This window comes from Colossoma macropomum, unplaced genomic scaffold (assembly GCF_904425465.1).
Source record: "Colossoma macropomum unplaced genomic scaffold, Colossoma_macropomum, whole genome shotgun sequence".
NCBI classification, from domain to species: domain Eukaryota; kingdom Metazoa; phylum Chordata; class Actinopteri; order Characiformes; family Serrasalmidae; genus Colossoma; species Colossoma macropomum.
The window spans coordinates 45,420,927-45,444,867 of record NW_023494792.1 but is presented as its reverse complement, the minus strand read 5'-3'; the positions used below and the strand labels follow the sequence as shown (position 1 = coordinate 45,444,867).

The following is a 23,941-nucleotide window of genomic DNA, read 5'->3' as shown; positions in this document are numbered from 1 at the left end:
AGCTCCCGTACAGGCAGCACGGTGTTTATGTTTGTCACAAAAGCAAATTGGGTTATATTTGAACTAGTGTGAAAGGTCCACAGTGGCCTGACTAGGAAGGAACAGCAGTGTCCTCTGAATTAGCGATGTAGTCTATTTGCTATCACTGACAGTACTATCTCAGCTATCCACTGGACCACCTCAAAAAGTCCAGACAGTAAGCGGTTTTGCGGTAAACAGACTCTCTTGCCCTTTAGCCACTGTAACTATGTGTATTCCTCTGCTGGAGATTCCCTCTCTTTGCAATGTCACTTTTGACGAGAGTGATCGACTGACGTGATCAACAAGTTCACATGAATGCTGGGTTACTGATTAGGGGTCATGTTTTAATGTGTGGTGCAAAGTCCTGCTTAGAAAGCCAACCTCTCTCTCTCTCACTCCTTCCATTCTGGAGAACCTGAGCTGGAGAACAGGTAAACTCTCACTTTCTCTCTCACTCTACTCAGCAAGTCAATAAATCATTGCAGATATATGTGTAGTAAATAATTCAAAGCTAAACTAACCAGTATTTCACAGTATGACTAGACAAATATAACTAGATTGTGTGAAATGTTAAGTGTATTGATTGCTGGGTTTTGACTCAGATGATAGTTGGGGTGTATTAATTGGTATATATGCAAAGATATGCATTGAGATTATTTGAATTGTTTAAAAAAAAAAAAGCAAACAAATACATGAAATAGTATATTATCAAATACATATTCATCAATATATAAAATTGAAATACCTTTAATTCCTTAATCCACAGGCCTCTTTAATATACTTAGTAACTTTAATATACTGTGTATATTGTATTATTTTCTAATTTTATACAAAAAAATTAATTGCAAGCTATATTATCACTATATATTTAAGAATTTTAGTATTTAGTATGCATAAATATGCATGAAAGTTGCAAAACTTTGCTGACATGGACTCCACAAGCCTCAGATTAGCAGATCAGTCCACCTGAGAGTCGTCTGAACACGAGCTTCAATGGAAAGGAATAGGACTAAACAAAAAACCTGACCTTGTACTATAAGTGCCTTAATATGCTCCACTCCACTGCTTAAACTGGAATAGTGACCTAAATATAGAGCAAAATTGAGTATTTATTCATTTTAGTGATCATAACTTCTCTTTGTTGTAATTTTTTTCAAAATTCTACAACATTCTGTCATATATTTCTATGTTTAACCCCTTCAAATCTTAGGCTCATTACATACTAAGGCTTATTATTCAGTAAATCCAGGCACTTCAGTGCAAACTGGCAGAGCTATTCTTAGGTTATAGAAGTGTGTAAGAAAACTTTGGGCCTTCCAGTGGGCCCTGGCAATTTAAGGGTTTAAATGAAAATAATCCCAGATATTTAGGGTGGTCTCAGACTTTTGGACCCCCACTGAAAAGTGGTGAGTAACATAGAGGAAAATAGATTTGATGGCAATCTGTAATCAGTCAGCATTAGGCCTTTACTCTAGCAGCTCTGAGGACCCCCCACTTTGATCATTTTTATTAAAGGTGCTAGTTTTGTACGATAGTTTTGAATATGTAATTGACCACTTGACAACAAGAAATTATTGTAGTTACAGTATATTTTTTTAGCATTTTATAACCTATTGATGACCCCCCCCCCAATTTAAATATGTATTTACAAAATATCTTCTGATGTCCAACATATCATGTTTAAATCTACACTGCATTTGAAAATGTTTGAACACTCCTGGCCAAATGACCTGTTTTGTTGATTCTTTAAGTTCAAATAAGTAACCACATCCTCTACAGGGAAACATGCTTAAACACGCTTAAATATGACATTTTCTGCAAAATTCAGTGCACAATTTCTATTTTTTGAGTTTAACATATTGGAAAAAAATCAATTCAGCATATTTGAACTGTTTTCCTGTCATAATTGAAGTTTCACAACACCTTCACAAAAAAATCTTTCCGCCACTTCCCACAAGAATGTTCATTGTTATCATCAAACCACCGTGCGCACACTATTTACTGACGGAAACAGGGGCCTGCACATTATCCCCCTGAAATCTTTGATTACTCAGTACACCCTTCCTTTCCCTGCATTTCCTGAAAACCTCTCAGAAAAAAGCGGTCTTCAGGGGTCCTTCCTCTTGGCCCATGTCTTCTAATGCTCCTGAACAATAGAGCTTAGAAAAAATGTTGTTTTTGCACATGCTGACAGTAATGTGTTGTGGCAGATGAGGCTTGAGAAAGGTGCAGCACTGCTTCATCAACTTTACTGCTCTCTTTCACTTGCAGAGCACCATGAGTGTGGAGAAAAAAGAACCACGACAGCCATGCTGCTCCAAACTAAAGGTCAGTGTCTCTCTCTCTCTCTCTCTCTCTCTCTCTCTCTCTCTCTCTCTCTCTCTCTCTCACTCACTCTCTCAGAAATCACCCTCTACATTGCAGAGATGCAGAGATCTGATATTTGGATGGTTCACCAACCAGAAAAAAATAAACAGAATAAATCTTTCCTTCTTTTCTTCAATGTTTTTGTTTGTTTGTTTTTTGCATATTTGTTTGTTTGATTTCCAATTAGTTTCATTATGTCTGTAAAGGTGCCAAAGATGATGCAATCATGCATCAATCATGTAATCAGGCAAAGGGTTCTTTAATAAAGAAGATGGTTCTGTATAGAACCATGATCACTCAAAGAACCCTTTGCATGATGAAAGGGTTCTTCAGACTGATAGAGAATGTGCTGTGGATTGTTCTATGTAGAACCTTTTTGAAAATGGTTCTGTATAGCACACAAAAGGGTTCTTCTGTTGTTACAATGTCAAGCTTGAAGAACCATACACAACACATTCTCCCTTAATCTGAAGAACCATTTCACTATGCAAAGAACCCTTTTATCATGCAAAGGGTTCTTTGAGTGTCCTTGAGGAACCATCCTTTTTAAGGGTGATAAGTAGTGATCATTTATAGTATGTGGTGAATACAGGCAAGACAAATATTCAATCACTTAAAAAAAGTCCTAAACATGTCTGAGGCCTTACGATTTCACCTGTTCTGATTTCATATGATTTCCCTGAGCCTGTCTTTATGTGATTAGTTTGTGATTAGTCACAGGTCATGTTTTGAGTGATTGAAGCTGTTGATCATTTCCTCAGCAGTTACCATTGCACAAACCTATTGGAGGCCTCTGACCCAGACCTTAGCCTAAACCCTTCAATGTTTAACTCTCATTACTGTGAGAAACACTTCTCACAGAGAGGAGCAGGTGTCATTAAGATAATGCTGAAAGATTAGTTTCTCACAGTAATGGGGACACTGAGCCTTTCTTTGTGTATGCAGATTAAAATAGTGAATGAAACATCTTCAAATACCTTCTGATGTCTAATGTACAGTGTTTCAGTCTACACTGCGTAAGTTTTTACTGAACAAAATTGCAGCAATTACTAATATGACAAATGATAAAACAGTAAAATGCACCGTGGATTCTTTACAGCTGTGAAGTACGAGGGGTATAAAGCTACAATCAGCCCAGGAGTCAAATAGGTTTGATTGATGATACTTTGTTCATGGTTTAATATTCCCACCACATTCTAAGGAATGTTTGATTGTATCCTTGTTGTTGCACAACTTACTAATGAGATTAGAGCAGGGAGACGAGAGGAATGTGGCTTATGAGCGTGCTGCAGTGAGTTGTCAATCAGTGCTGCTTGTTTGCAACCTTAAGTGTTCAAACAATGTTATAACATTAGATAGAATTAATAGAATGCCTGTTTTACACTATGCATTATCACATCCATAGAAGGGGGTAGTGGTGGTGGTGAGGGGGTTGCAGCAACCCCAGGTTTCAGGATAGTTTAATTGCAACTGCTAAAAATTTTAAAAAAAAATTAAATAAGCAAACTTTAAAATAAATAGAGAGTAGTAAAGGCTTAAGTGTGCTTGTTTTAGGGTGGAGTTTGTCATTTTATGTGTTTTATTTATATTTTCAGAATCTGCAGTAGCTGTGCACTGTGTAACTTAATGACTCGCAAACCAAGTTGTTTCCCTTGCCAACCACCGGTCGCTTTGGGGGCATGTTGCTTAACACAAGCAATATTAGCAAGCTGAAAAATTATGTAACATTATGATGTCTTATGCATGGGTTTTTGTTATCTCCTGATAGATGCTCATTCGAGTATTGGCATGACACATTTTCATGATCAACAATCACTTATTGCTTGTTTGCATAAGGTTCTTCCAGAATGAAAGACAATAGAGTGAGCAGGATGTGCATCAGATGTTTGATGTGTCTTTTACAGTACTGTGTGAAAATCAGGGACTATTTATTTTATTTACTAAATTTCCAGTCACAATGAAGTTCATTTTTCAAGAGATATTTCAGAGGAGATTAGACACAAAATAGTCCACTTGCATAAGTAAGAGGAATGTCAAAGTAAAATAAGTGAGAAAAACAATCCAGAGTTTTCAAAACGCCATGCAACTTTGCAAGACCGGGTAGAGCAGCAATACTGCCCCTATCAGATAAACAGTACTTAAAGCTTTCATCTTTGAGAGAGAGGAGAAAATCAAGCTCCACTCTTGATTCAGATCTGAAAAAATACACAGGTGAAGACAACTCAACACAGTCTGAAAGGATGTGTAGCTGTCAAGAAGCCCTTACTGAGAAAAGGAAATAGACAAAAAAGAATAACAAAGAAGTTGCTGGTGTTCTCAGGGCAATGGACTGAATACCCCAGAGTCCAGATCTCAATATCACTGAATTAGTGAAAATGCAACCAACTTCTTAGACTGAACTTCGGAGGTGTGGAAAAAACCCTGCAGATTCTTTCGAAAAACTGAAAGCAAGTTTCCTTATAGAAGCTGTAAAAAAAGGAGAAATGTTATCATATAAAGTTGTTGAGCAAATATAAATTTTTCAGATACATTTTTTGACTTTTGCACAGTACTGTATATGTGTATTTTGTCACCTCTCATCATACTGTAATGTTTTATGACATGTTCTGTTTGATGTAAATTAGCCAAAAAATGGCATAATGGCTTAATGCATTGTTGTAAGTGTATACACATGCACACACACAAACATGCACGAAAACATGCACACACACGTAAGTGTATTGTAAATGTGCTGTATTAAGAGAGCAGTTCAGTGATTAACAGAGAGTACTGTCCTCATTTAATCTCCATACTGAAATGCTTTTTGTCTGTTTCTCAATATCTTTCCTTAGTTCCTGTCTTTCTCAGGAATCTTGTATTAAAATGTTTGTGTGTGTGTGTGTGTCTCTCTCTGTTTTGTGTGTCTCAGTTTTTTCTTGTCTCCATGTCTTTTGTCTACTTCGCCAAAGCGTTCCAGGGCAGTTACATGAAGAGTTCAGTGACGCAGATTGAGAGGCGCTTCGACATTCCCAGCTCCCTCATCGGGGTCATTGACGGGAGTTTTGAAATTGGTGCGAATAAACACACACTTTACACCACACTTAACAGCTCATCACACAGTGATTGATACCTGCTCACTGCTTTTTGTTGAAATTGTCCAGGCATGAATAAATGCAGGTTTGTTGCCATGGGCAACAGTTCTGTGTTATTTATTGCTGCAATTTACCTGATTCTAACATGCACCTCACTTTTACATGAATAAAATAGATTATATCTACCAAATTATTACCAAAGGAAAATTAAATGCAAGACAAAGTGTGTGTTGGTATAGAACAGCAGTGTCCAATCTTATCAGTGTCTGGCAAAGGGCTGGTGTGGCTGCCGGTTTTCATTCCAAACAAACATGATCATACCTGATTCCACTTGTTTAATCAATTACTCAGTCATCAAACAACTGACCATGTGAACTCCTACTTTGTTGGAATGAAACCTGCAGCCCCACTGGCCCTTTGCGGGTAATCGCTGGTGTAGAATATCACCACTGTCAGACAAAAACCTTGTATCTCCAAAATGGTAACTTCAGAAGGAAGATACATTCTTAGCTTTCAATGTAAATTAATGTACAGAGGTTTTATTTCAAGTCATTTTGGACCATTTCCATTGGTCCATTCATCATGTAGTGTTCACACAGTGTAAATGCAGGTGGCTTTTTCCAAATTATGTCAAAAAATGAAAAATGGAGCAGTTTTGACTTCCAGGTCCCTCCCCTTCCACTGCACTCCAGGCCTACATCCAAAGCTCCCTCTTGCTATTAGGGAGTTTTTCCTTGCCACTGTCAATGACAACTGCATCTGAAGTCAGTTTTGACACATTTATTCAGTGCATTAAACTCGTTATTGGAATGCAGCAGAAGGAGGTTTTATGTCAGTAATTGGGTCTTTTCTTTTGCAGGTAATCTGCTGGTGATTGCTTTTGTGAGTTATTTTGGGGCAAAGCTGCACAGACCCAGACTGATAGGAGCAGGCTGTTTGATTATGGCTGTCGGCTCGTTCCTCACAGCTCTTCCCCATTTCTTTCAGGGACCGTGAGTTACAGCAGCGCTACTACAAACATTTGTTTATGTGCTTATTTGCCCTTCTAACCCGTTAAACTATAAACCTACATGTGTCTTCTATTTTATTTTTTCCATTAGGTCCACTTACAAAATTTTTATGGTTTTATGTACCAAATAATTCCTTTTTATGTGATAGTAGTGGTAACTACTATGAATTACTCAGTAACTACAGTGAAACAAATATGTAAGTAATATGGACCCACATTTAGGCCCAGTTTAACACCAGAAAAGTCAAGATGGTCATTTTCACTGTTTTAGTTTTTTGAGATGTGATCATTTTGAAAATACCGCCCCATATCTACTGTTCCCTTACTTTTAATATATCAGTCCATAGTCCATAGTCTGACGTTGTATGAGATCAATATTACAAAGCACAGCAAAGGCCATCAATGGTTATTTTGATTCGACCACTGTTTGAGCAAGTTGGACAGTGTTTTGGTAGCAGTTATTCAGTAGCCTACTTAACTCATCCAAATATCCTTGAAAGTCCATAGTGGTCGTTTTGACTGTGTAGTTTAGAGTGTGATTCGTCTGCATGGGCTTTTTGCTTCTATTTACACATTGGATTTTTTTTTAGTAGCCTGCCCGCCTCATATCATTTACCTCACAGTATATCTGGAAAGTACTGACAAATAGTTCACACAGTATTATCCACAACAGAATAAAATAGTAGCAATAGAATGAGACATGTTTTTCAACCATTCTGTGTTTTGTAAATATGCTTAAAAAAAAATCAAAAGGTCAAAATGACGTCCACAGCCATTCTAGCAGTAGAATTTCGGCCTTGGAAGTGTTAAAGAGATGCCCACATTTATGTCCGCTCTTTTCCTTTGTACTATTGTACAAATACTCCATATGTAACCTATCTTTGAACAGGTACAAATATGAGACGACAATTTCCCATTTCTCTGAGGCCAATGCTACTGAGACCATCCTGCCATGTCTGAACAATGAGAGCCATCCACAGGGTGATGACCTGCCCTCAGAAGAGACTCAAGCAGGTGAGTGACAGCCAAACTGTCCAATAATAATTGAGTGTGTCTCTACAACATTCTGAGTCTATTTCATTAAGCGCTTGTTAAACAAGCCCCAGAAAAATTCACTACAATTACAGGATTCACAACAATCACAGCCTTGTTACCATAACTGATGTTTACTAAAGCCAAAGGTTAAATACAGATGTTAATAAGAAATGTGGCTGTTATTAAAAGGAATTTTAAGTTTTTAACCTAATCTGTATTTGCTGCAACTGTATCATACTATGGATTACCACATACAATAATTTTGATTCAATTCTCTGTACTTAGAAAAAAAAACCTGGAAACTCGTTGACTCAAAAATCACTTATAATAGAAGCCAATGAGCAGTTGCTGAATTCTGTGAATAAATTCTTGAAATGGCAACACACATACCACAAATTTAAAATACAGTACAGATCTTGGCATATTCTCATGAAGTTTTGTTTAGCTTTTGAACATGGGAACAAGACAGCTTAAATGCAGTTTCAATATCCACACCTCTAAGCCAGTGCTCATTGACATCTATGATAAGCACGTGTTGTTTATTTAGTGGCGATGGTGTTTAGATATTGTGAAGAAAAACACCGCCGATACTGAGTTGCTAGCAAAATATTTATTACATAGTAAAACAGCATCATATCAAGCACTATAGAGTACCTGAGAGAGGATCCGTGCCAATTCTAAATGTCCTCCCCCGAACAGACTGACCAACAGCATATATATATGGTTCTTGTTGTTGAAACAGGAGACAGAGCATATGGTTCTTTTTAAAATGATCTCATCTATTTGGACCTAAGAAGAAGGGAGAAAGTGAGAGGCCCCATTCCTATGGACCTTTAAATTGAGAGGCTTTAAACCCAGAGGCCCCCCTGGTTCACATTCCTATCCCCTGCACAAACAGAGCACACAGGGCACTCCTAGATACTTGGAACTTCAGACATCAGCTTATACTCAATGTTAAGAGTGTTGTTGCCTTCTTTTATAAAACTACTTTTCTAAATACACCTCACACGTTTTGAGTCAACAAGTTTTCTGTACTTTTCCAAATATAGAGAAATGTGTGAAAATGAATGCATGTTGTAATCAACTGTATGATATAGATGCAACCGATTGAGACTTGTTTACTTACAGTAATAACTACTACTTAAAATACTGAACATTTACTTTGTGGTAACTATGAGCCTAGTTTCTATGAGTGACCAAGTACTGCAATAATAAAATGTAATAATTCTTACTATAACTGTCAACAGTCCAATTCTTGTTGACCTTTTACGCTCAAAAGGACCCAAAAACGGTCACCATTTCAAGCTTGGGACGCTGCTATCCGATAGCTGGTCGTGTCTGGAGATGTCTAAGTGTGGTCTTTGCTCTTGCAGAGTGTGAGAAAGTGGCAGGATCGTCTCTTTGGGTCTATGTGTTTCTGGGGAACATGCTGAGAGGTATTGGAGAGACTCCGGTCATGCCTTTGGGACTGTCCTACTTGGATGACTTTGCCAAAGAGGAAAACACAGCTTTTTATCTGGGTATGAAAGAACTGGAACTCTGAACGTGCATTAAATTGACTTGATTCAAATGTGCATGTCATTTCCATATGAATTAAATATATTACATCCACATATTTATATGCAAATGGTTTAGATTGAAATCAATTCAGCACTTCCATTTTTTTTCAGTGCATGCCTTTCAAAGGGACTGTTCTGACCTGGCACCGAGCCCACACCTGCCTCTGTTACTATGTTATCAGTTTTTACTCCACAGCTATTACACTGTTATCATAATATAATGTGGATAAAGGTGAACTTTGCTTACATAGCGGCTTACAGACCATACAAATCAAACTGTAAAACACAGCATCATTTATCAGTTTGATATCCATATATCACCATATTGTCATGAGGTAATCTCATAACTCGCTGCTTCATTTTTCTGTTTTAATTTTGCCAGCTGCCCTTTAAACGGTGTGACCTTTTTATATCATGTTATGTCATCTCTCTCACTCCCTGTCACTCTCTCTCATTTCTCTCATCTCCCTTTCTCTTTTGCTCTCCCCTCTTTCTCTCTCTCTTTCTTAATTTCTCATTTTCTCCCTCTTCCTCTTATCTCTTTCTCTCTGTTTCTTTGTATCTTTTTCTCTCTCCCTCTTTCTCCATCTCTTCTTTTGGCTCTCTCTTTTTCAATCTCTCCTTTTGTCTCTCCCTCGCTGTCTCTTTTTCTCTTTTGTCTGTCTATTTCTCTGTCCCCTTCTCTCTCTTTTTCTCTTTCTCTTTCTTTCTTCTCCCTCTCTCTTGCCATCTCACTTTTTTATCTCTCTCTATTTCACTCTCTCTCCTCTTTCTCCTCTCTCTCTCTCTCTCTCTCTCCCTCTCTCTCTCCTTTTGGCTCTCTCTCCTTTTGGCTCTCTCTCTCTCTCTCTCTCTCTCTCTCTCTCTCTCCTTTTGGCTTTCTCTCTCTCTGTCTATGAATCTTTTTTTTGTTTATTTCTCTCCTTTTGTCTCTCTCCCTCTTACTCTTTCTCTTTGTGTTTAAATACAACTTTGAAACCCTGAAAAAGTGGTGAGACCCGGAAAAAATGTTTGATAAACTTTGTTCTGCAAGCAGTTATATCACCACAGTGATGGGATGCTGTGAGTCATGTGAGTCTCTCTTCTTCTCTCTCTCTCTCTCTCCCCCTCTCTCTCCCCAATCAAAGCGTGTATACAGACAGTAGGAATTCTGGGACCGATGTTTGGTTACATGCTGGGCTCCTTCTGTGCCAAGCTCTACGTGGACATCGGAGCTGTGGACTTAGGTAACATTACCAAATAAGACCTGTTTGCCTCTGTACATAGCCTACGTCCTTACCTCCTGTTATTCATAGGTAATTAGGTCTATGCAGAGGTCATTTCGGATCCCGAGAAATAACCCTTTCTCCCTTTAATGGTGAGGCGATTTCTGCTGTGTAGTCTGCTGTTCTGAATATAATCCAACAAAGATGTTATTTTATTTGTACTCTGATGAAAAAAACATCAATTATAAGAGTTTCCATAGCAATGTGCATTGCAAACACAGTGCATCCAACAATAAAGGCAGCACAGAGCTTCTTTTATACAGTGATAGGAAACACAGAAACGCACAGAAAGTCTTAAATCCCACCTACAGATTCATTTTACCATGACCAACGTGAACATACACACTTGCCAACTACACTGGGCCAGTTTTAATGAGTTAAAAGGATAAAGACAAAGACTCTGAATGGATCGACAGCAAAAGTAAAAGAGGCATTCATATATGTCAGCTGTGAAGCTGTGATATCTATTTCAATTCTACTATGAAGTTACAATTTACTGACCAGGGCTGAGTTTCCCAAAAGCATCTTAGCACGAAGATGATTCTTAAGTGGTTAAGCGAACTTTACAACGAACACTCTCTCTACCAGATATGACCCGATGCTTTTGGAAAACTGGGCCCAGGCTTGTCATTTTAGTCAAAATGAGGTTTTCAGCATAATCTGTCGCTATCCAAGCAATTACAGGAAGGGATTTCTGTCCAGTAATGGACTGCAGACTTCCCTGGATTACAGTTGTTGGCTCATTCACTGCGCCACATTCTCTCCCCCCTGGCTGACCCTTTGTGCTGTCCCTATTATCGACTAATGTGCAGTGTGTTAGAGGGGAGCCGTCTGTAACTATTACCTCTGTTTTGTTTGCTCGGTCATGGTCATTCCTGCCGAAGCAGTTTTAAAGGTCAGGGACTTAACTATTGCTTGGCCTTCTGTCAGCTTATGAGTATTTCTGGTTATAGGCCTAAAATGGTTAGTATTTGTCTTATTACTCAATACTGCCAGTCAAAAGTTTGGGGACATCTGGCTTCAAAAGGCTTTGATCAAATGTGAATGTTTTCATTGTTGGATATGTTTTTGTTGCTCAATATAAAATTTAAAGGACACTGATTTTATTCCCTTTTTGTAATGTCAGCACTCATTTTAGGTGTTTAAACCAACTTTAGACCCAAAAGAGTTTTATGTGCTTTTAACAACAGTTTGGAAAAGTAAACTGACAAATCATTGTTTAGGCTAAACCTGCGTTTCATACCAAGAAAGGCATTTTGATGAACATGAAGCTGAATATTGAAGATAAATATGCCCAGAAGATTAGCATGTAGCTGTTTTGTGTTAACTACGGAGCCCTGCTGGTCATGCATTATTTTCTTATATGGGATGTCACCAGCAGGGCTCAGTAGTTAACGAAAGCTTTACAAGCGTTTTATCTTATGTAACCTGCAGTTTTTTGCACTATGCATTAATTTCCTTTAGTAACGTTGATGGAATATATTTGGATGGAAAGTGTATTTTATTGTGTTTAAAAGAAGTTTTTTTTGCTTTTAATTGTGACAGTTATGCTTGATTTTTTGATATCATTAAAACTGCAGTTGTGCTGGCCATGAAAAGGTATGAATTGTTTTCACAACAGGGGGTTCTCACCCCTTCCCTTTCCTCCATCCCTCATTGCTCGCTGAGTCACAGCGAGCCCACAGTGTCCTAGTTAATCTGATAACAAGTTGAAGTAATAGGGCAAATATTTTATTTGATCAAATTGATTAAAATGTCTGAATTGATTGCCATTCTGCCTCTAGGGGGCCTGCAGAAAGAGGATATTTGAGAAGTTGCAGAAAAACTTGAACCAAAGAAAATTTTAAAAGGTCTCTAAACCTTTGATAGCATGTAACTTTGGCACTAATTATTTTAGAGAAGCATATTTCTGGGTGTGTAGTCATGGCCTTTAACACTGATTCAAGTGGTCAGTATGGATAGTAGAACATATATGACACAGTATTATGCTCCTTAGATAAATATCAACCACTGTTAACCCACAAGATAATTGACTGGCTGACCTTGTTAAACTTGTGGTCACTCTTCAGTGCTATCTTTACGTCTCTTCTTCACAGACACCATCAGCATTAACCACAAAGACTCACGCTGGGTGGGGGCCTGGTGGCTCGGCTTCTTGCTGACTGGAGTCGTGATGTTACTGGCAGGGATCCCATTTTGGTTCCTGCCCAAGTCACTGCCCAAGCAAGAAAAGAGCCCAGCCAAGAAGAGTGCTGATGCCCAGGAGGGTGAACAGGACACTTTCATCAGGACGGACAGCAGCAACAGCCCACCATCTGACAAACAAGAGCCCGTCACTATGGCTGCCTTGGCAAAAGGTGCTGCTCTCTCGCTGCTATGAAAGAAGTGTCTTTGGTAGAGAGACATTTAAAGGGATACATTAGCATTTTCAACTAATCTCTGTTTACAGAATCTGTATAATATTACTGTTGAGCACAGACGGTAATATTGACATAACATTCACTCATCTCAACATTCACTTATAATACAAGCCAGTTGCTGAAATCCATTAATAAATATTTAACCTATAGGATTATACAGTTGTACACAAAAGCTTAAATATGGCATTTCTGCTAATTTTAGTGCACAATTTCTTTTAATTTGCTGCATTTAACATATTGGAAAAAATAAAATATAAACTGTGCCATTACTTTTGCACAGACCACATTTTATGTTAAATTCAGCAAATAAACAGTAATCATGCATTAAAATGTACAGTATGTGTTCTCTGTAGAGGATGTGATTATTTTCACTTAGAATATCAACAAAACGTCATTTGACCAAAAGCATCCAAACTTTTGCACATGACTGTACAACACAAATTCAAAACTACAAGTGTTACACTCACAGTACAGGAATGAGAATGAGACATGAGAGAATGTCTTAGCAAAGCTGTTTTACAAAGTTTTATCCAGGTTTGAAACGCAATAAAAGAGCAGTTTTTGTTCCTCAGGGTTTTCTGATATTCATTGTGATCAACTATGGATACCTGAAATTCCAGAAATTCCCCTCCAAATACCTTTGACTGAAGTAATCATGAAAGTGTTCTACAAAAATATGTTTTGCAAATAAATAAATAAATAAATAAACACTGACAGAATTCAACAACTGTCCAGTAGCTTCTGCTTTGAACCAACAGTTTTCTATTTCAAAGTTTAGGGAAAGAAATTGAAATTATTGTCCAATGTAATCAACTATACCATTTATGATTCATGTGACAGATAAAGATTAGGTTCAAAAACACTGGAGAATTCTTTTATATGACCTTTAATTATAAGAATGTGAAATGTGGTCTAGTATGTTTTCTACGTTTAAGACTTCTATACTAATAAGCTTATAATAGTCTATAATAAGCTATAATAAGCTTATTGAGTTTCAATATTTGGGTTTTGATAGAAACATTTGTTGCTTTTTTTTAAGAAAAAGTATAACATCATATCCTTTTTAATCTTTTGGTGGTTTTCTGCAGATTTCCTGCCGTCTCTGAGGAGACTCTTCAGTAACACGATCTACCTGCTTATCATCTGCACGGCTTTGGTACAAGTCAATGGCTTCATCGGAATGATAACGTTCAAGCCCAAGTTCATGGAACAGACCTATGGCCAGTCTCCATCAAGGGCCATCTTTTTGATAGGTGGGTGTTTACTTTTTTGCCCCGTTAGCTGTTCAGAACTGGAGCAGTTTTGTTGTCTCAGAAATACTGGGTTATCCAGTCATCATGCAGTTCACAAGTGGGATTGTAAAATAAATGCAGTCTTGTTGAGGTGTTTGAGCTGCTGCTATCTCTCCCACCTTCTTATCTTTGCTATTTACACCTCTGGTTTGTACCTTGAGAAACATGGATGAATTATTAAACATATGTGACGTATTTCCCTACAATGCTCAAGTATTATTTTAGAAGATTTGAACTTTACTTGAGTAGTATTGAAACTGAACACTTGTACTTTCACTCAACTACAGTTCCGTAAGAGAAAAGAGACTCTTTTTTTTGCCAGTCAGTCAGATTCATAAGTGTTTGATTTTACTGTTTTTCTTAAAAAATCCAACTAAATTAACCAAACAATCATTGTAAAATGAAACTGCCAGCTTTTAGTTGATTTACCGTTTACTTTTTACCTTTATATACTTGAAAATTATGATTTATGTAGATACTTGTTGACTTTCCCTCAAGTGTAGACCACCCACCAAGAGCTGGACCACCCAGCCCTTACCCTGCTTATGAAAGGCCCTGTCTCTGGTTCACTGACTGACTGTGTGACTGACTCAGACTCATGGTTGAAATGCATGTGTTGTTGGCTGCATCCTCATATTGTAAATGCAGGGTTTACGTACAATTAATGAAAGAAAGCAGAAAACACATCGACTGAAACATTTCATAGTTGTTCCCAGTAACGGGACACAGTATGCAGTAACACAGCAGGGAGTCAGCTACTGAGTGTTGATTTGAGCTCATGTCTGACTTCAGTTAGATATTCTCACCTTGCAGTAAAGCCAGTGTTATTCAGCAACTCTTTCACGTGAGGATAAAGTCACCAAGCGCTAGTATACAACCACTTAGTGCCCCAGAATGTAAACTGGAACAGTATTTTGATGTGTCAGTCCTTATTTTAAGAATTATCACTTTGTAAAACGTTTGGCAGTGTAACGTTAGATAGCTATGAAGCTATAATTCTAGGGCTGTTAGCCTATATACTAGCAGCTAGAGAACACGTGGTTTGTGCTCGTGGTTTTAAGCCCTCAGAGGAAAAAGGTACATTTGCTACACATTTTCTGTAACTGCAGACATTGGTGTGAATGTGTGTGCAAGTGAAAATTCACCATTCTATTTTTATGCTAATAACAGCCCTAATAAGTCTAATTTAGGCTAATTTAGAATAAGTCTTTGTGGATTTATTCATTAAATAGCAGTGGATACAGCATGTCAAATTCACAGAGAAAAAAGATTTTTTATTTCATTATTCTATCAGATTTATTAACATGGCTATTAGCGTATTATTATTATTATTATTATTATTATTGTTATTATCAGTAGTAGTAGTAGTAATAGTAAAATTTTTTTGTTGTATGTTGTTACACATATACACATGCACACATACACACCCATATGCACATATATATGTACATGTATATATAATATGTACATATATACATATGTATATATCTTCTTTATAAGTACTATATAGACAGCGTATTTACTATAGACATGCTTCTCTTCTATAGGCATCTTGAACCTGCCTGCTGTGGCATTGGGGATCATCACAGGAGGCTTTGTGATGAAAAGGTTTAAACTGAATGTTCTCGGAGCAGCCAAAATCTGCATCACAGCCTCCTTCCTCTCTTTCTGTCTCCTGCTCGGTCAGTACTTTGTACACTGTGGAAACACACATGTGGCTGGACTCACTGTGTCCTATCAGGGGTAAATACACTCCCACTGTTTACTTCCATGCTTTGCACATGTGTCACTCTACTCTGGAGGAGGGCAAACATTGCCATGTGAACATTCTGTCTGCTTGTTAGGATATAGAGCTGCTACATGGATTTTAAAAATCGATAATACAAAGCACGACAGCAAAATAACAAAGTACAGTATGGATGAAAGGTATAGGTAATGTAGGTGAAATGTGTTAGGAACTCAACAAATTATCTGCCATTATTGTGTCTTTACCCCTTATTGTAAGTGTACAGCGTTCACACTTATGAGAGCTTCAGAAAAAATGTATAAAAGTTAATGAAGCTCACAGTGTCTTGAAAATGTTGGCAGTCCACTCGTATGCTGGTTATTCTTATTGTGCCAGGTGGAGCTAGACCAAGCTGAGCAATGTTCTCTAAAACATAATCATTTAAACTACTGGTTTGACCAATTATCAGCTTTACACAAATTTCCTCTTCCGTCTACCTCAAATGTAGTAGATCAGCCAAGACAGACTTGCTGTTTCAGTTTTCCACTGGAGCTACAAGGCTAATGTAGCTAACAACAAAGGAATACTGTTAAAATTGAATAACATACATACATTTACACTATATTCCCTCCAAATATAGTTGATCCACCAAGACATGTTTGGTGTCTGAACTTTGCTTCTTCAGCTAGTTTTGTACTGGAGCTACAAGGCTAATGTAGCTAACACTAATGAGATTGCAGAGGTTAGCTTTGTATAGACCAAGGGGTTGGCAACATGCAGCTCTTTTACCGCCCTGTTGTGAAGCACCATTAGATTTTTACGTAAAAATAAAATAATCCTTTGCAGCAAAATAAAGTTCTGTTCATTGTTTTAACACCGTTTTGACAATAAATGGACTTGTTGGAGTTGTGTGTAGCTAACTGCTAATTCACCGACCTTTAGCCCTGAAGGCTGGCGAGCAGACTGCTGGTTACCATTGCACTGCAGATAACAATGTCACCTAGCTAGTAGCTAATAAAAAGGCAGAGAGAAAGATTTAAGACGAACATCGATAATTTGGAGCCGAACGGACCTTTTTGCATTTATAAGCACGCAGTTGGTTTCCTGATGTGTTTAATCTGCAACGAGAAACTGTCACGTCAGCTTCTCGTTCAAATTTTCCCGTTCCACCTTAAATGGTGCAGCAGTTACATTCTGGTCCCTCAGGCATCATTTAAGGTGGAACGGGAAAATGTGAAGAGAAACTGGCAAATGAGAAGCAACTTCAGCCTCGTAAAAAGTCGATCGTTAAAAGACATTTTACAAGAAACTATTCTAATGTTACTTTTGCGGAAAACTATCCAGCCGGAGATGAGATAAAAGTTGAGCTAAAGCTTAAAGCAGAGCAAAGTAGCTAAGTCTGTGTTTTTATTTATATTAGCTATATTTTAGCCTATGCTAGGATGCTAGCAGATACTGAGACATATATTTACAGCCAAGATGGTAAAACAGACATTTGTTGAAACTACAACATTTGGGTTGCCGACCCCTGGTGTAAACTATTGTTTCTAGCTATGCAATGTACTTTGGTACAAAACTAAAGAAGTAGACCTCAGACATCAAACATATCTTGCCTAATCATCTACATTTGGGTTAAGAGGGAAACTGGATAAATATATTTTTCATCACAGCTGTTGATCCTTTTATATCTGTGCTTTTTAGATATATAATGTTTTGTGTTCTTTAATTTTCCATATTTTTTCTGCCAGTGAACCGGAGGTGTCCTACCAGGAGCAGAGTCTGTTGTCTCAGTGTAACTCAGGCTGCTCCTGCTCTCTGAAGCATTGGGACCCCGTGTGCTCCTACAACGGCCTTACCTATGCCTCCCCCTGCCTGGCCGGCTGCCAGAGCTCCACTGGAGTCGGCAAGGAGATGGTGAGCTGTGCTGTTTCAGAAAGATACACTTTATAGTAACAGAAAGGGTTCTGCTATTGTTATGATGTCAAGCTTCTAACAAACCCATTCTCAAAAAGGTTCTATGTAGAACCATATACAACACATTCTTCATCAATCTGAAGAACGTTTTCACCATGCAGAGAAGCCTTAAGTATGAAATGGTTCTATACGGAACTCATGCTTCCAAATAGAATCATTGCTTTTGCTAAAGAACCCTTTAAGAACCGTCTTTTTGTAGTGTGTAGATTAATTACATTCAGGCTTGTGATGACACTTTTTCTCTCTTTTGCTTTGAAGGTCTTTCACAACTGCACCTGTGTTGGAGATGCTTACCTGCCAGCTGCAAACAGGTCAACAGTGCTGGGTCAGTGCCCACGGCAGGAGAACTGTGACCGCATATTTAAGATTTACATGGGGGTGTCAGTGCTGGGGGCTTTTATCTCAGCTTGTGGAGCCACTCCAGGATACATTATATTGCTCAGGTAATTGATGAGGGGAAATTCATCCACTGCAACTTGTCTAGCTTGTCTAGCTATCCAGCCCCTTAACTGTCTAGGTCTATACAGCCTGACTTGAAGTCTTTGGCGCTTGGGATGCAGACGTTGATCGTCAGGACCCTGGGTATGAGCATTTCTCCATCGTTAAATCTCATCATTTCAAGGGTGTAGTTGTGGTCTCAGAAGAGAGGGGGTTACAATGACATTGGAGATTGGACTATGTTCTCTTTAGGTTACTTACATCTTTTCCTTTTGCTCAATACTGTTGAGCTCTTAACTATGCAACTGAGTGTAGCATTACTATGTAGTTGTAGTGTAACCATGAAAATCTATTATCAACAAAAATATGTGGTATGTACGGTAAAATAAAAAAAAAATTGATCATTTTTTCAGGTGGAATTCCTCCTCCTATTTATTTCGGAGCTTTGATTGACAGGACTTGCTTGAAGTGGGGTGTGAAGCGATGTGGGGGGCGAGGAGCTTGTCGACTTTATGACTCTAATGCTTTCAGGTAAACACTCACATGCTCAGCAGAAACACATTCAAACATTCTCATCAGTTTGATTAGGTGCAGGACTGGGAAAAGTAAAATATAAAAATATGGATCTTTTCTGCTGTTCCATTCATTGTGGTGGCAAATGGTGTCCCACAACTTTGGAACCATGAAAAACATCAGTATATTCTTTGCTCTTTTGCTAAATTAACCCTTGTGTGGTGTTTATGTTTTTGTTACTCAGTGGGTCTGGTTCATCCACCTCATTATTGTTTTTTTAAATCAATACAGCCATAACAATTTATGTAAAAATACCAGATGTTTAAAATATCACAAGTGGCCAGCATAGGGTTCTCCTTTAGCAGCTGCAGCCAGTCAGCAGCCTGTCCATGTTGTCCACCCGCACACAAATGCACACATACACAAACACACACACACACACACACACACACACGCACAAACACGTACACAAACACACACACACACACACAGACACACACACACATATGAACACATACACACACAGACAAACACACACTAACAGCAGACCATGTAGGAGGGGAACAGAGTGAAGAGACACAGCACCTCCACACTTTTATCCCCCGCAGGTTCACCCCAACACCACATGTGTAATATAAATGTGTAGTAAGTATCACAGTAAATAAGGCCAAGGAATCTGAGGTTGAAATAACAATAAATTGCATCATTTTTTCTTTAAATGGATCCCTCAGACCCGAACACCACACAAGGGTTAACCGGCAAAATATTTATTTTTGAATTTTTATTTTAAGCAACAATTCTGATGCTTGTTTTTTAGTTTAAATGGTAAGAATGCATTTAATTTATAGTCCGCCCCATGTTAAAATTATTTTAAACATATTCATATAATTTTATTTGGATAATACATCTTGTTCCAAGATTGTTTTCATGAAACATGTCATAAAAAATCCACACTTAGTGATATCTCTTTTTATATTTCTGATAAATTTGGCTAAATTACTGATAGCTTCATGTTTTGCATAATGATTGCATGAACACAATATTTGTAATTTTTACTTTGAAAGTAAAGTGGCAGTTAACTATTTCAGAAAAGTTTTAGAAAAGTTTAGACTTACAGTCAGTGGCTTTACAACTTTGCTGATGTTCAATATAACAGTTTATGTTTTGCAATTTAATTGCATATCAACATTTGTATCACATTTGCCATGGTGAAATGACCCATGCAGGATTATATTAGGGCTAACCATGGACATGGAATGGCTATGGCAATTTTATCTGAGCTCTTGCTAAGTCTTTTTGAAAGGAGATGTCATTTTTTTATTGAATTGTTATTGGAATTAGAGGCTACCCATTGTGTTCCTCAACCAAAATTAAAGCTTTCAGGCCTACATGAACACTAGAGGGCACTGTCTACCTGTTTTTGTTATTATTTTATACACTGTAATCAACAGTTTTCAATTATTTGAATCTCACAATGATAAATATTAGATACAGCACTGTGCAAAAGTTTTAGGCACCTGAAATGAGCTCAAATATTACAATAAATCCAACTAAGATTAATATAAAAAGAGTGATTAACAAATCCATGCAATGGCACAGGAAACAACATTTGTCCTTCATACTAGCTTATAGGATATCAGCTACTTTTTTTCAAAAATAAGAAACATATCTTACTTTTTTCCTATAAATATATATATAATTTTTTCAAGTAAAAACACACACACTTCTGAGGTACAATGCTTAGGTTAACTTAGGTTAAAACTTTTGTAAAGTACTGTATGTATTTAGATTTTAGATGCGTTCATTGCCAAAATTCCATTTTTTGCAGTCTGGCACCACAGAATGTCTCTTATCTTTGTTTCTTAATCTTGCTACCGGTGACCCACAGTACTGCACAGTTCCTGGATTGCTTTATTGAGCACAGCTGATACAGTTCGTCAGCTGATTATGGAGCCCTTTATGAACTGGATTAGGTAGGCTGGGGGAGAGAGTACTGAAACTGTTCTGTGCTGTGTGTGGCCAGAAGCAGGATTAAGAAATGCTGGCTTAGACTGTTTTACTCTAGCATCTGTATGTACATTTGTAAAATTCCTGTCTTCCAGATCAACGTTCCTGGGCCTGGTCTACGGCCTGTACTCCCTCTCTTACGTGCTGTGGGCCGTGCTCTACAACAGACTGGCCCATCGCCACAAGCAGGAGGCCATGCAGAATCAAGCCAAGGACACAGAGCAGGGAGCCAACGGCGTCAACGGCGGCAACGAAAACGGCCCAGCGGCAATAGTCAAATACAAGGAGGACCTGGACAAAGAGACCACTATCTGAATTCACCGCCTGGATTCACATGTGCCCAAAACAAACCTGTTATTTAGGCTACAGTCATACTGTATACATTATGTAAAGCTTACATGAACATGTACAGTTTGTGATTTGTGGTATTCTGCTGGAATTTGCGTATGGCCCTGGAGCTGCATGTTACAAACGGTCAAATGCACCTTTACCACTTACCATCCAGACTTTCTTAGATTTACCACAGTTAGACTGGTGCATTGCCCATTAGGAAAAAGCCACAAAAGCAAAACCAAATGCAGCTGATACACTGGGATTATGTACTGAAAGGCCTAATGCATTGAATTTACTTGATATAACATCAGGGGTTCCCAAACCTTTTGCAGTTCACAGCCCACACGACTGAACACAAGAGCTTTCACAGCCCGCAAGAAGATTTAACCAGCCCAATGCAAGAGAATAGAGCACAATCAATGTAGCCTGTAGACAGTATAACATAATAAACACCAAATTTTGTTTGTAGCCGTTTAGCCATGCTAGATCAATTCCATATGATCAAAAAGAGAAAAATAAACATATCTAGATGGCATTTTGCCAAACCAGTGTCTGAGTTCTGAATATTTAGTTATTTTTGATATTTTACTTTTACAAATAATTCTTACAACAATAATGTGTTATATTTAAAATGATTGATTTAGTTAGATGTCTATGTATTATAATTAATTTTTGGGTTCCAAAAAAATGCCAAAAGACCTCTAGCAGTATCACCACGAACCACAGGTTGTAAAGCATGGATCTGTATAAAAGAATATGACACAAAATGTTCTGAATAGATAGCAAAAAATAGTATTACTGATGTACACATTTAAATCAAGTAAACTCAATGCGTAATGTTTTTCACTGTACATTAAGGGCTATGTTTGCATTTACACCAAAGAAATTGTGCAACGTTGAATGCCATTTGCCCCAAACCAGAGCACAAAAGCATTGGTGCACAATAACAAACATATTGCTGTTGTTGGAAGAAAACCTCGTATCTCCAAAATGGTAACTTTAGAGGAAAAGGAAAAAACTTACTTTTAATGTAAGTCGATGGAACCAGATGTTTTTCCAAGTCATTTTGGGCTGTTTCTTTTGGTCCATTCATCATGAAATTAACACACAATATAAAGGGCAACAGGCATTTTTAAATTATGTCAAAAACTGAAAAATGACAAAAATGGAGATATGAGGTTTTCTTCCAACAGCAGCGATATATATTGTTACATATAGGTTCCCTGCTGTAGTCTAAGGTCATTCGCAGTATATTTATCCTCAGTGTTTTGATTAGAAGAGTTTTAATGCTCAGGTCATGATGTCCATAAAGGTGAGATATTTAGTCATAGCTCGGATGGTCTTTTCATTTTGTATTGCACTGTTTTATATGTGTCACATGAATGATCAGATGCAATGAGCGTTGATCACAATATGTACCTGTATATAATCATAAGATTGTAATGTGGATGGCAAATCCGCAATGACTAGATTTTTTATAGACATTCTTTTTGACCTTGTGTTTCATGTTCACATGTACCTGATCACGAAACTGCTATTAAACCACACAGAGAAATATTATTAGTTGTCAAAATGACTAATGCTACAAAGAAGTAATATTCTGATGTGAACAACAGATGGTGCTGTCCACACCAAAGTTTCTCGCTGCCTGCAGCTTCCACTGCCTCTTGTACCCATGGAAGCAACAATTTGGGTTTGCTGACGCAAAATAACCCCTTAAACCATAAAGGATCCACATTTGGGCACATTTGCAGTTTAATTCCTCAATCTCACACCTACACAGCATGCATAACAGGTTTGCAGCAGTTACAGTATAATTAGTGGTAGTTACTGTCAATAAGTCTTAAATATATGTCTTTCTAGTATTTAGGAGTAAAGAAGACAACACTAAACTCTTCATTATTTTGCACTAAATAATTTTATGCACATAGAAACCTTTCATAACATCCACTAGTATCTCTAGGCCAGTGCTTTTTTTACATAAAAATTGTAGTAGTTAGTAATCAATTAACAGAGTTGGAATGATAACTTTAAAAATTCATTCCCTATTTTTACTGATTCCTGATTTCCAGTTGAAAAATGTAATTGCAACCTAATCCAAAGATTACTGTTTTAAAGTAACATAATCTGAGTACTTTTACTGTCGGATTACTTGTCTTTTTAAAGTTATATGATTAAAGAAAGACAAAAAGAAAAACAAGACTTCCAACAACACTTTAACATGACACAAAACATGACACCACTTAAATATTGTGCTCATAAAGACAGTTACGGGCACAGCTCCCCAAGAAACAAATTCACTGATTTTAACGGGAATATGGAGCATTTTGGTACACTGAGACTAAAAGCCAATTGTGTGGCAGCAGTGCATACATAAACTCATGCAGGTACGGGCCAGCAGCTTCAGGTAATGTAAAAAATGTGATCTTGACAGTGGCATGATTGTTCCTGCTAGACAGGCTGGTGACTGAAGAACACTGAGCTCACTGTCAAGTTCATGAAACTAGTTTGAGATGACTTTTGAGATGGCTTTGTGACATGGTACATTATCATGATGGAAGTAACCATAAAAAGATTAAATTGTGTAAATTAAGATGTAAATTGTGGCCAAGAGAGGATATGCATGGTCAGCAACAAAACAAATAGGCTGTGGAATTCAAGCGATGATTGGTTGGTATTAACCAGTGTGCCAAGAAAACATTTTCCACACCTTTACACCACCTCCACCAGCCTGGACTGTTTACTCAAGGCAGGTTGAGTTTTTGGCTGACAAAACTTAACATGGTATTCTGCTGTTGTAGCCCATCCACCTCAGCGTTCAACGTGCTGTGCTTTCTGAGATGCTTTTCTGCTCACTACCATTGTGCAGAGTGTTTATCTGTGTTACTGTAGCCTTTCTGTTAGCTGAAAC

General features: G+C 37.8%; 1 protein-coding gene across 1 annotated transcript; it reads left to right on the top strand.

Annotated features, from left to right (window-relative positions):
- Window positions 1–296: 296 nt before the first annotated feature.
- Window positions 297–22,590, top strand: slco1d1 (solute carrier organic anion transporter family, member 1D1). Its single transcript, XM_036577338.1, has 15 exons — window positions 297–452; window positions 2,293–2,349; window positions 5,297–5,438; window positions 6,319–6,451; window positions 7,358–7,482; window positions 8,877–9,023; window positions 10,190–10,288; window positions 12,424–12,684; window positions 13,836–14,000; window positions 15,587–15,782; window positions 17,514–17,679; window positions 17,998–18,182; window positions 18,257–18,321; window positions 18,591–18,708; window positions 20,793–22,590. The coding sequence occupies exons 2-15, from the start codon at window positions 2,299–2,301 to the stop codon at window positions 21,010–21,012; spliced, it is 2,073 nt and encodes a 690-aa protein (XP_036433231.1). The 5' UTR covers window positions 297–452; window positions 2,293–2,298; the 3' UTR covers window positions 21,013–22,590.
- The last annotated feature ends 1,351 nt before the right edge of the window (window positions 22,591–23,941 follow it).

Coding starts and splice junctions, on each gene's coding strand:
- slco1d1 (XM_036577338.1), top strand. CDS start 2,299: ATGAGTGTGGAGAAAAAAGAACCACGACAGCCATGCTGCTCCAAACTA. Junction 9,024..10,189: donor AAACACAGCTTTTTATCTGG/GTATGAAAGAAC, acceptor CCCCAATCAAAG/CGTGTATACAGACAGTAGGA. Junction 14,001..15,586: donor AAGGGCCATCTTTTTGATAG/GTGGGTGTTTAC, acceptor TCTCTTCTATAG/GCATCTTGAACCTGCCTGCT.